The sequence below is a fragment of the Nicotiana sylvestris genome, chromosome 7 (genome assembly GCF_000393655.2).
Source record: "Nicotiana sylvestris chromosome 7, ASM39365v2, whole genome shotgun sequence".
In the NCBI taxonomy this organism is placed as follows: domain Eukaryota; kingdom Viridiplantae; phylum Streptophyta; class Magnoliopsida; order Solanales; family Solanaceae; genus Nicotiana; species Nicotiana sylvestris.
This window is the reverse complement of record NC_091063.1, coordinates 151,639,727-151,653,261: the sequence shown is the minus strand read 5'-3', so window position 1 is coordinate 151,653,261 and position 13,535 is coordinate 151,639,727. Positions and strand designations below refer to the sequence as shown.

The window sequence follows — 13,535 nt, the reverse complement described above, 5'->3', positions numbered from 1 at the left end:
TGGAGGAACAAGTACATAGACTACTTGAAAACTCGGAAGATGCCCTCAGATCCTAAAGAATCGAGAGCCCTGCGTACTAAGGCTGCCAGATTTAGCTTGGTTAAAGGGACAATGTTCAGAAGAATATTCGACGGCCCATTAGCCAGATGTTTGGGGTTGGGAGATACCGAGTACGCCTTGAGAGAAGTTCACGAAGGCACCTGTGGAAACCAATCGGGGGTCGAATCTTGGGTTCGGAAATTAATCAAGGCTACTATCATTGGACAGAAATGGAGAAGGATGAGAAGGACTTCGTACAAAAATGCGATGGCTTCCAGAGACGCGCACCGATGATCCATCAACCAGTAGAGCTACTACACTTGGTCATGTCCCCATGGCCGTTTATGAAATGGGGGATGGACATTGTTGGTCCCATACCGTGGGCACCCGGTAAAGCTCAATTCATACAATTCATGACTGACTATTTTTCCAAATGGGTCGAGGCTCAAGCATTCGAAAAGATTCGAGAGAAAGAAGTCATTGACTTCATCTGAGACCATATAATATGTCGATTTGGGATACTGGTCGAAGTCGTGTGCGATAATGGGAGGCAATTCATCGGTAGCACGGTAAACAAATTCTTTGAAGATCATAAGATTAAAAAGATGCTATCAACACCTTACCACCCTAGTGGGAATGGATAGGTGGACTCAACAGAAAAGGCCATACTTCAAAACCTAAAAAGAGGTTGACCGATGCCAAGGTATTTTAAGGAAATCTTGCCCGAAGCCAGCAGGTCCATTTTGCTTTTCCACCCATCAGACATGGCTTAGATCTCATTCATCTAAACTTGGAGTTGGTCGATCAGGTCGATCTTCTATTGGACATGTGAGGTTGTGTTGTTAGTCACCATGACTAGCTACTCGTTTTTTACTTCAAAGACCTTTACCTTTTCAACCAGGTCGGCATGTTCCCGCCTCAGGATTGAAGCTTCCTTTTGAGCCTTGTCCAGCTCAGCCTGAAGGTCCTTGATAATCCCATCCTGTTGATCACTGAGGAGCTTGAACATATCCTTTTTCTGGGCCTACTCCTTGATGTTGAACTCGAGCTGGCTAGTTTCCAAGTGGTATCGAAGGAAGCTGTGGAGAAGCACTGATGGCTGTAAAGAAAGGGAACTAAATAAGAAACATCAAAGGGAAACTTTAAGTTATTCATAAGGGAAGTTTGAAGGTGTTAGAACCTTACCCGGTTTAATGTCTGTTGTGTCTCATTGAAGAGACTCGATGTGCCTACTTCATTCATCTTTGTCTGGTCCTCCTCGGTTACCAGACATCGAAGGTAGCTGGCTACGCCTATCGGAGCGGATAGGATCCGGGCATCCTCTGAGACTGTGAGAACTACCGTCCTCTTACGCTCGGGGTCTGCGCTCGGTGCAAGGAACTGCTTTACCAATCTTAGGCTCGTGCCCGGCCCGTCAACTCTCGAAGGCACATCCTTCTTCGGTATCTCCAGGTGGCCCAGCCAGAAAAATCTTCCAATGTGGACATATCCATGCCTTCGAAGAAGGAGTGGAGAGGGTCTTTTGCACTTTGTGCTCCTTCACTTGATTTTTCTTTGCCCGCTTGGCTCTTCAAGCATAGACTCGGTGTAGGAGGGTGTCTCCATGATGTCTATCACATCGATCGCTTCTTTCGGTACAGAAGTGGCTTCTTGGAAGGTCTCAGCCCCCATCTCCATTTCGGCCCCTCGAGTTGGGGGGAGATCGGCCTCATAGCTCTCTCCCTCGACCGTCACCTTCTCATTGCCAGGGGTTGATCCGTGAGCGACAAAGATGTCATCTTCTTCAGACTCATCCCTAAGCCGATTAAGTGAGTTGGAATCCGGCACGGGAGTTGGTGCTCTTCTTGGGCTTGCGAGCACGAGTGGCCGCCCTCTATTTATCTTCACCTCGAGCCCCTCTAAGCCCGAGGATTTCCTTTTTCTCTTCTTATCCTCCGCCACAACCAGGAGCTGTCCCGCAACGGAGGGATCAACGGACAAGGACTCATCCTCGCCCCCTTTTAGCGGCCTAAGTTCGGTGGTCTTAGGCAAACCTACAAAGGAAAGAGAAAGGGTTAGGGTTATGTAAGTTCGGGGCGTAATAATAACTATTATGAGAAAAGCCTTACAATGAGAACGAGCCTCCCATCGGTCCTTCGAAAGCTTGCGCCATGAGCACTCAAAATACGATATCTGCTTGTAGATGCCTTCGATCCACTGCTTGAGCCAGAGGACAGCATTGGGAACCCGAGCAACAGCTGCACAATCACGAATACTAATAGTGAGAAAGGAAACAAAGGAGACTCAACACTTAAGGAAAGATTACACTTACGAGATGCATTCCACTTCTCGGGGAATGACAGAAACTCGAGAGGGATCAAATCTTCAGTCTTCACCCGAACGAAGCGCCCCTGCCAGCCTCGGTCTCAATCCTTATCAATACTCGAAAAAGGGGCCTTGCTGGCTCGGCGAGTGAGCTTTATTAGTACCCCTCGGAAAATTCGGGGACTATATAGGCGAAGCAGGTGTTCGAGGGTGAATCGAGGAGACTTAGTGTTATTCCCAAAGTAACGGGGGAGGATCATGATCCTCCAAAGAGACGAGTGGATTTGCCCAAGGCACACCTCGTATCTCTTGAATAATTCCAAAATAACAGGGTCTATCGGGCCTAGTCTAAATACTTAAATACCCCTCCACATGAGTGGTGATATCGTCCTCAGGCCCAGGGACTACTATGTCCTTACCTCCCTATTTACAGTCATCGCGACAATGGGGAGGGTATCTTCGGTGTCAGAGCATATATATCTCGATGCCCCTTCACCTTGGTCTTGCTTGGATAAGGCCTTCTCGACTTTGAAGTTGTCTGCGATTAAACAGCCCCCTGGGAATAAAGATTTTCATGGGGGGCTCTGGGGCCGCTTCGGTGGCAACCACTTCGGGAGAAACCACCTCGGGAGAAGCCATCTCGAGGGCAACCACTTCGGGAACAGCTGCCTCGGTACCTGTGGATGGGTAAGAAGATGAAGAAGCAGCCTGTTGAGGAACTGATTTGGAAGTCTTGGCCATCGTGATATGAATATATGAAGATTTGAAGGAAAGATATGAAGGCTTGAAGAAAAGGATATGATGGTTTGAAGGTAGGATGACGATCTGGGCAGAAACTTGAGAACAGTTATGAAGATTTGAAGATCAAAGGTAAAGAGATGAAAGATAAGATCGGAAAGTGGAAGAAGTATAAAAGGTTGAAGCTTTTAGAGGAGAAAATGTAATTGCTACGCGACGTTTCACATTCGAAGGTGACCAGCTGATGGTTGACACGTGTCCGAAGTCAGAACGATACGACTGATGGGACGTTTTGGCTTCTTCGTCATCTTGGTTGTAACGTACGAAGGAAGGAATCGGGGTACATCTATCATTTCCCATCGTTTCGGCAAACTTACTCTATGAGAAACGAGGGGACTATCTGTATACGGGTGAACTTGGGATCAACACACACCCCGAGTTCTCGGTGAATTAGACAAAGTAAGAATGAACGAGATAGAGACCGAATCTGAGAATTCTTTAGTTCGGGGCCGGAACAGGGTGCTCACCATCGGGCCCGACAAGACAACACCCCTCGATCCCGGAACGAGTTCGAAGACCTCGGAAAACATTACAAACGGTTGCACACGACTAACAGAGGGCCGTGATATCCGCACCCAATCGGATATCACAGTGCGGATCTCGCCCGATGCCGGTAGCGTATAAGTGATGATGTACAAGAAGAATTTTTACCTTTTTTAGAATTATACTAGGGGTAAAACTCTCCTATTATAAATGAGAGGTTTCTTATTCAATAGACATATTGTAACACGCATATCAAGGAATTATAAACTTATTTCTCTGCTTTCTAGCCATTGAAAGGTTCTTATTTTATTCATAGTTCTCCATATACATTTGGTTTCGAATCGAGGGCCCGGTCGAGGGTAAAACTGTTGTTAAACTAAAATCCAAGCCCGAACTTAACGTCACAACTTGTTTGGTTATTGATTTCATCTTTAATTCGTTTATCTAATATTCTTAATTACTTGTATTGAATCTATCCACATATCCTTAAAACCGCGTACAAAGTTAATTGTTATCAGGGTAAATAACGTTAAATAAATTTAATTTACTATAAACCTATAAATATAAGAACAATATTTACTTCATGAAATACTTCAAAAAAATTTACGGTTCAACAATTTTGTTTTACTGTCAACGAAATTTCAATGTATTAAGCGCAGATACGCAAATAAGTACACAAATTTTTGCAATATTTGTATATTGCCGACAATTAAACGTCTTACTCATATTGAAATTAATATTTTGCTAGAGCAGTAAACGAGCTACAATTCAAAAGTCAAGTTTTATGTATGATTGTCAATAAAGTAATACTCCATCTAATATGAAAATCATATACTGTTACTTATTAGGTTTTTAGTCAATTAAAGTACTAAAATAGAGTAGATACATCCTTTTGTGATGCTTCTTACCCCCTCTAGTCCTTTTTATTTTTCGTTTAAAATTTGTCTACCAATTAAGAAAATCGATATATATATATATATATATATATATATATATATATATATATATATATATATATATATATATATATATATATATATATATATATCAGTTATTTGGAGCTAATGTAGATCTAAAAAAAAGTAATTAACGAATTCTTGCTTTTCTAAAATGGCACTTACCTTGGACTAAATTGATTTGGTTAAAACGGGGCTAATTTTGAACTAAGGGAATAATATAAAAAATCCTTCTATGTTACGTGGTAATCTGAATAAAAAAAGTATACAAGCATTACAATGCTGAAACTTGGAAATGTGATCTCTAATGTTGGACCGCAAGATGTTGAATGAAAATTAATTTAGTGCTCACCCCCTCGTGAATCAAATAAGCAATCCTCTACCCATTAAACCAAATGTTCCTTTTCAAGGAGACAACAAAAAATATGATAATAAAATTTCACAACATTTTAAAAAAATGATTGGAATCAGTCAATTAATGAACCAAGTTCCCACATAAGCATGAGAAAATCAAAGGACTTCCATGACCATTTTCATCTTGCTCAAATAACCCTTTTCTTGACTCGCCAGGAGGAGCAATTTGGCCACCAATGAACAATGAATTATTCATATTTGAATCTGATAAATGATTGAAATCATCAGGTCCATAAGCATTATTGGAAGCAGAAGCTCTTCTTTCTGCTTCAAGAAAATGGCCTAAAGATGGGGTAGAGTTGTTTGTATTTATGTTCACTGCATCAGTACTTAGCTTTGAGCAAAGAGAGAATAACCAAGTTCTTGATTTGTTGTTAGTACTCTTCTTCTTGTCCCTTAATATGGGTTCAACTACTACAGTTCTTCTTCTTGTTGATCTTCTTGAAAGCTCTAAAATGCTGGTAATTCCTATGAGACTTCCTAGAGTTATGCTCTTGTCATGGAAGAAAGAAGCAGTAGACTGCAACAACCAAAGAAAAGAAAGTTTTATTCAACAACAATAATAACATATCCAGTATAATCCCATAAGTGGGACCTAAGAAGCAGGGGCTAGCTAAAAGCCTGATTATGGATCGAGTCCATTAGCTTTTGTTCAAACAGTATATTTGTATTAAAAAATTTATTAAATACGAAAAAATATTAAGTTTAGAATCAAGTTATTGGAACTTGATATTGTTGTTCTAAAATTCAGAATCCATAGAGTTGAAATTTTGGCTCCGCCTCTGTTGAGAAGGATAGAGAGTACACAACTTTACCCCTACTTTGTACCTATAAAGACGCTATTTCCGGTGAACCATCGTTCAAACCAAACATGCAAAGATTTAGTCAATTTAGAATATTGACTTTAGGGTCAGTCCATTACTTGATTATAAAATTCATCTATATATATTAAAGAAAAGAAAGATAAAAAGAAAGAGATTTTTTTGTTTAAATTATTAGAAATATATTTTTTATTTGAACCTGAGTCAGACTGGGAAACATAATAATTGAAAGGCCATGTGTAAAGAGTAAAGTGCTTCCCCCTCCCACTTTTTGATAAGACATTGACCCCATAGTGATATACTAAGAAAAAGACATTATAGCAATATATAGTATAACATGAAGATGCTACATGCATAAAAGAAAAATCGAACACACCAAAAGTGCAATGAATGAATGAGATTTTTCTTTTAAAAAAATAAAGCACGATCAAGTTCACGTAGGATCGGAGAAGAGTCATATTTTGATATAATATAAATAATTATATTCTAATACAAGCATTAATAGCTGCTTCCCTTGAATAAGATCTTTCTATCCTTAGTTAAAAAGTTTAAGTTTGAACCTCACAAATAGATAAATATTTAATAGTAAATGCTTTTTCCTTTTATATTTTAATAGTCCTATTCGACGAGAATATAATCCAGATTAATTAGACTAGTAAATTCCTGATATTTGGATGATTAAATAAAAGAAAAGAAAAACAGGCAATGGAACATTTACATATCTTCCTCTTTGCTCCATTATTGATGTGTTTAGGGGTGAAGCAAGGGAGCATTACAGGATTCATCCATACCTCATTAGCCAAAAATTATACTATATATATAAAATTCGACTTATATTTTTTATGTATATGTAGTACATGCATGTTGAATCCCCTTGGAGTTTCTTGGAAAATATCCTGGCTCCGCCACTTATTGTATCCTCAACCAACCAATCTCTTCAACAGTAGTATTTGCATATCTACTATTTTCTAATTTTGGATGTAGAGAACATTATTCATAAAAAGGAGCTAATTTTATGTATATGAAAAAAATACAGACCTCAGTATCAAGATCAGAAGAAGAATCAGTGGAAGAGGAAGGAGAACCAGTGATCAAAGTATTGAAGGAAAGTGATCCATTAAATCCACGGTTTCTGACTTGCCCACCTCTCACATTCAATGGCTGCAGCCCAAGTGGCCACCCTTCTTCCTGCAGAACCAAAATTATTTAACTTCCAAAATAAAAAGGTAATAGCAAAAAGCACAAGAATCAAATCCACAAGATAATACCATAATCAATAAATAAACCAGATGAGCTCAAACATAAAAGCAGAAAATGTTAAGGAGTCCCATTTTGAAGAGACTGATGGCTTTAAAGACTAAAATTGGTGAGAAGGGGACAGTGAGAGTGAGGTCATTTGAGGGAAAACTAAACTGTCATCTCCACCGGTTTACATCCTCTCTTTCTCTGGACAAGAAAAGAAAAGTAAAAGGACAAGAATTATTAGAATATGCTGGAACTGAACTAATGGTAGTAGTGTAGTACAGTACAGTATATATCTTCGAAAGAAAAGCACCTTGGTCTTCAACCTTTACACCATGTCTTATGGGTCTGAGGGCCACGCACTACCAAAAAAAAAAAAAAGAATCAGCTACGAATTTCGTCTTTAATTTGCCGTTAAATTGCTCCTAGCTAACGGAATTTTTTGATAATCTATCGCTAATATGTCGCTAATTTTTCTTTAGCTACAAAATTTGTGAGTCGCTAATTTCTATTTTTCTAATAGTGATGGTTAGTGCAATATAGGTTTTAACCACTCGGTATCTAAAAACACGCTGACCCGACTAAGTTTAATTGGCATAGCATAAGGCTTATTACAGGGGAAACTCTCTACCAAAAGTTTCTTCACTTCTAGGGCTTAGGAATGAGAGCTTTAATTTACCCATCTTATCACACTGTTTGATGGCTGCAATGTAGCTACGGTTTAATATTATAAATCCCACATAGTTGCATTCCCTTTCCATTGTTGAGAAACTTCTTTGGTTGAATCCAACAATCATTATTAAACCATATAGTGTCATCATAATTACAAAATTATATTTGCTGTCAAGGTACTCCCTCCGATCCACAATAAGTGATCAATTTGTCTTGGCCACACCCATTAAGAAAATATTAAATTCTAAACAAAAATAGTTACTGTGACTAAACTACCCTTAATTAAATATTGCAGTATAGTTAATGTAAGGAGTAAAAGATTTTTTAGGGATACGTACATAAGGGTAATTTTATAAAAATAAATTGAATTTTTTCTTGGTTATATAAATGGACACTTATTTTGAACCAAAATAAAAAGGCAAATTGGTCACTTATTGTGGATCGAAGATAGTATAAGTCCCTTTTTTTATCCCAATTTAAGACTAACTATGCTTTGCTAAACGCACATGGTCAAAGTTGACACAGTTTTTAAAGTGAGAATTAAAATTTGTATTCATTATATTAAAAGTGAGTTTAAGGGCCACAGATAAACGGAAAGAAATAAGAGCTTGTGGTTTGAACAAGATTTTTGCATAATATGAGGTCAAAGTAAAGCATCCAAGAAAATATTTGTCAATCATATGAAAAGAGTAAGGAAAAAAAAAAAAACGGGAATGGGAAGTATTGGGGAACATCAGTACCATTATTAATTTTTTTTACTAAAAACATTTAGCTTTAAACAGAATGAATTGCCTCTTTTTAGCGAGATCATACTTTGTGGATAGGGATGGCAATAGGGCGGGACGGGTACATGACGAGTTTTGTTTGATGCGGGGCGGGACGGGTTTACTCTTATGTGAGTGCAGGGCAAGGGCGGGGCGAGTTAAAACATTTTAAAAAAAATTAATGCGGGGCGGGTAGCGGCTTTAATGCGGGTTGGCTTTGAATTTTGTTATTTTCTAAAACAAAGTGATCATTTCCACTAAATTTTACATTCATACTCACTAGCAGTTTAATTTCGGTATACCAGACCTCACTCGTGAGATTTTACTGGATCGTTGTTGTTCTGTTAAAATAGCACGGTCTAGCCAATTTTCGGACTGGTCATTCAAAAATAGCTAGCATTTTCCAAGTCAATAAAAAATAGCCACTATTTTGCTGCAACAGAGACCGGTCCAGCATAATATACTGGAGTTCGGTGCACCTGTGTATGAACTTCCAGCATATTAAGCTAGACCGGTATACTTCGCTAGCTCCAGTATAATATACTGGAGACTAGAGCACCGGTGCTCCAAACTCCAGTATATTATGCTGGAGTATTTTTCCGGATTTTAAATAGTGATTTCGTTCAGATTTATCTTTCATGAAAAATGGCTAAATTTCGATTACTTTTGAAACTATAGCTATTTTTGAATGACCACTTATAAATTTAGCTATTTTTGAATTTCTCCCTGTTGTTCTCCAAGAAAAACATTCTTGTTTTTGTATCCTGTACTTATTTTATTTTCATTAATTTATTTTTAACAATGATAATGATTAACTTTGGAAAGCACGAATACTTAACTTTCAGAAAATAGTAATAAGGGATATATATATGATCAGTTAAGCACTGTCACCATAAGTAACTTAGTTTTCTTAAAATGAAAAACTTGTTATAAATAAGATTTTATTTATGGTGAATGTCTATATATTTAGAGAGATCTTAGGGTTTGTTACTTGATGGCTAAGTCACTCTTCCCCTATAAATAAAGGGGTTGTATTCTATTGTAATTCATCCCAAAATCAATAAGAGTTCTCTCTCCCTACTTTTCTCTGTAATACTCTTCTTCTTTTATTGTTCCATAACACGTTATCAGCACGAGACTCTAACCAATTGAGTAGAAGCTTTGAGATTGAGCATAATGATTGTCAATTGTTCCATGAACTTCCTTCATGATTAAATTCTGAATTTAAGGTAAGTATTTTACTTTTCTCTTTCAAATTCTTGACATTCTATAATTTGATTTTAAAAACAAGCAAAGACGATAAATTTTAATTGCAACTCTAATGGAGTTTGAAAGAAATTATAACCACCCAAAGTGGTAAAATTTCTATGTCTTGCCATGATCAAATTTATGTATGATTGTGGGCAAAGAATTGAAAACCCGTCCCATTGAATTTGCTCCATTCTCATTCCCTTTAGAGAATGTGATAGCAGTATGTGATAAGTCTGAAAGAAGACAAAATTATTACTATGAATGTATCAGTGGATGTGGACGTGGCAATAGACGAAATTATAATCGTCATCATTGTGGTAATGAGAATAATAAGGATTCTCAAAATAATCCTTCACTTTATGAAAATAATATTTGTCATCGATTTGACATGAGATTTTGTAAAGCACATATAGATGATTATGGTCCATTCATGATGTGAATGTGACAACATGTGATTTATGAATACATATTTATTATTGGAAGAATATGAACGTGCTAGTGATAGTGAATATACCACACTTACCTCTAGAGGAAGATTTGAGATGAAATAAGAAAATAATGTCATCATTATGGCATGAAGGATCACTGGTCATGTACTTATTGTACGGCAAAATAATCTGGTAATGTGATTATTAAAGGACAACAGTGATGCAAGGAACAGATCTTGCATATAATATTGACAATTACCATAATGGTATAACTTCCTTCTTCAAAGAAATATTTACCATATGAATGTTTATGAATATGTGGTACTACAAAATTAATTGAGAACTTTGCAAGAGCCAACTATACTATTTTGGAGAAACACAATTGATTACCAATAAGGTATTGTGTTGTAGTAAGTCTCAAATAAACTTATTCAGTTTCTAAAGTATACGCGAAAGTGGTTGATTATATTGAGACTATAAATAAAGGAAAGATTAAATATCTTCTATTACTACAACTTGTAGCGGGATAATATGTATGTGAAAAGCTACCCGCTTTATTCTTCAATTTGTACTACATAAATGAAAGAATGCCACAATAAAGTGGATGTTTATTGATAATGCACATGTCATGTGTAAATCTGAAGTTTATCAATATTGATAATTTATTCAGTTGGCATAATTGGTTTAGCCATATTAATTTAAGTATGATGTGCAAAAATAAAAGAGAATCCACATGGGTAAATATTAAAGAACTAGAAGGTTCTTTACGAATTCTCTTATATGGTTTGTTCTCATTAATTAATAGACCAACTAAAACTGGGATTGAATCCCATGAATGCTGGAAATATAAAAGGTGAATATTGGCCCATTCACCTGCCATGTATACCACATAAGATGCATCCATGAGATGGTTACATGTACGATTATTATTAACCCGCAACATGATATTTGCGAGGTAACTTGCTCAATAATTTGATTTAGAGCATAATTTTTAGATTTTTCATTCAAGATAATTCATCTTGATAAGTTGGTTTACATCAAAGTTGGTTTAGCAAAATAATTTATTGAGTGCCTCCACTTAATAGCTAAACAATTGCTTATAAGAACAACGTTATATACGAAAGTATATTATTTTCTCTCCTCACAAGTGGTTCAGGGTCAGGAACCAAATAATTTCATCTTATTATTATTGATGTGCGGTGTATATTTTGATTAACACCATGACACACAAAGATGGACTTTCAAAATTGAGGAAGCAAGTTAGTTTTTCTAACATGAGGGGGAGACATGATAAACAATTGAGAAAAAGTTACGTGAAATGAATTATCATTTGTATATCTAGATCCTCGAATAATAATATGAACTTGAAGTTCATAAAAAGATAATCCATCTGCAATATATTGCAAAGTATGCTAGACGCATTTGCTGACCCAAAGAAAGTAACTATATTCTCATTACAAATGCTCATATTAAGTCCTAGAAGGACAAAGTCTATGGTACGTTTAAAGCGTATAGACAAATCGGTTTCAAATAGAACTTCTTGATAAAGAGGATGAGCAAATGATCAAAGTGATCATAATAAGGAGGCAAGTGATCTAGAAGATCACATGACATAACACTTCATAAAATCTCATGAGAGATTCAGGTACCTGAATATATGAATGAAGAGATCTTTATGTTATGTCTTTATGAAAAAATGTTGGAATCGATATAAAATGTTCGTCGATGACATCTATCATAGCGCTAAGTATAGATGAGGATCTTAAGTTTAACGAATATAAACACAAAATTTTTGGCCAAATAGAAGAGACGCAATTCGAAGAGAATTGGTTTCATATGAAAGACAAGTATTTGGACCTGCAGTTCAAACACTTGAAAGTATATAGTCAATGGTATGTGCAATCAGTTTTCGATATCTTATATGTCTAGCATGACATGAAAACTTGATATGCATCTAAAGTCTCTTTAAATGGCTTATTTGACTATACTTATATGACAATCCCCAAAGGATTTAAACTGCTTAAAGCATATACAATTTTTGATCTTGAAGTACCACTTCCTCAGTGCAATTTGTGTACAAATGTAAGCATGATAATGTGATAGCGAGAATACCTCTATGGATATATTGAAAAGGACATTCTACAACAGTTTATGAAGACATTACATCTCTATCAAGAATGATGATTTCAAGATGCAATATATTCATTCAAGTTAATATGGCTAATTTGTTTATCAAGTCTCTACCAAAGATCGTTTGAAGATGGTGCACAAGATTGGAATGCACATGCTTAAAGATGTGAATTAATGCTCTCATCAGGGGGGAGTTAATACGCGTTGTACTCTTTTTCCCTTACAAAGTTTTGTCCCACTGGGTTTTCCTTGCAATGTTTTTAACGAGGCAACCAAAAAGCGTATAGTTAGATATGTGTATCTTTTTTCCTTCTCGAGAATTTTTTTCTCATTGGGTTTTATTTTAATTAAGGTTTTAACGAGACACATTATCCGTTGAATAGACATTCAAGGGGGAATGTTATAAAATAAGATTTTATTTATGGTGAATGTCTATATTTAGAGAGATCTTAGGGTTTGTTACTTGATGGCTAAGTCACTCTTCCCCTATAAATAAAGGGGTTCTATTCCATTGTAATTCATCCCAAAATTAATAAGAGTTCTCTCTCCCTACTTTTCTCTGCAATACTCTTCTTTCTTCTTTTATTGTTTCATAACAAAACTATTATTCTTCTACAAGTATTCCTTTTTACTGCTAATTCAACTGAAATTTCCTTATATTCCAGTAGAGATAATTATCTAGTATCAATTAGGGGCAGAATTATGAATAATCTTGGGATAAGAGTGATTAGATCTATAAATTAATATGCCATTAAATTTAAATAATAAACTGCAAAAACTACTTTTATGTCTTTAGTTCAACGTTTAATCACTCTATCCACCAATATACAAATAGCTATTTATCATATTTTATTGTTCAAACATTTCTACTGAACTATCAATCTAAACTTTTAGTAGTATAAAATTTCAAACTAGTTTGTTTAGAAAGAAAAAAAATGGGGCAGGGCGGGGCGGGTCTAAGTGGGGCGGGGCGGGACTGGTTGAAAACAGAAAAAAATGGTTATGCGGGGCAGGGCGGGTTAAAATATTTGTGGGTTTTGCCAAACCCGCGCCGCCCCATTGCCATTCCTATTTGTGATTGAAATGACTGTACTAATACTTAGAATGGCAAATGATTAGAACGTTCTAACCTACATTTACACTTGCCATTAGCACTACCTTAAGACCTTAGTCTGTATATCAGAAGACAATAGTTTAGAAAGTACAAAGGTAAATAATAAGTAATGAATTAAC

General features: G+C 36.3%; 1 protein-coding gene across 1 annotated transcript; it reads right to left on the bottom strand.

Annotated features, from left to right (window-relative positions):
- Window positions 1-4,796: 4,796 nt before the first annotated feature.
- LOC104249088 (uncharacterized protein At3g17950) lies at window positions 4,797-7,368 on the bottom strand. Its single transcript, XM_009805470.2, has 3 exons — window positions 7,084-7,368; window positions 6,854-7,003; window positions 4,797-5,514 (listed from the first exon to the last, which is right to left on the bottom strand). Exons 1-3 carry the CDS (start codon window positions 7,084-7,086, stop codon window positions 5,056-5,058), a joined length of 612 nt encoding a protein of 203 aa, XP_009803772.1. The 5' UTR covers window positions 7,087-7,368; the 3' UTR covers window positions 4,797-5,055.
- Between the last annotated feature and the right edge of the window lie 6,167 nt (window positions 7,369-13,535).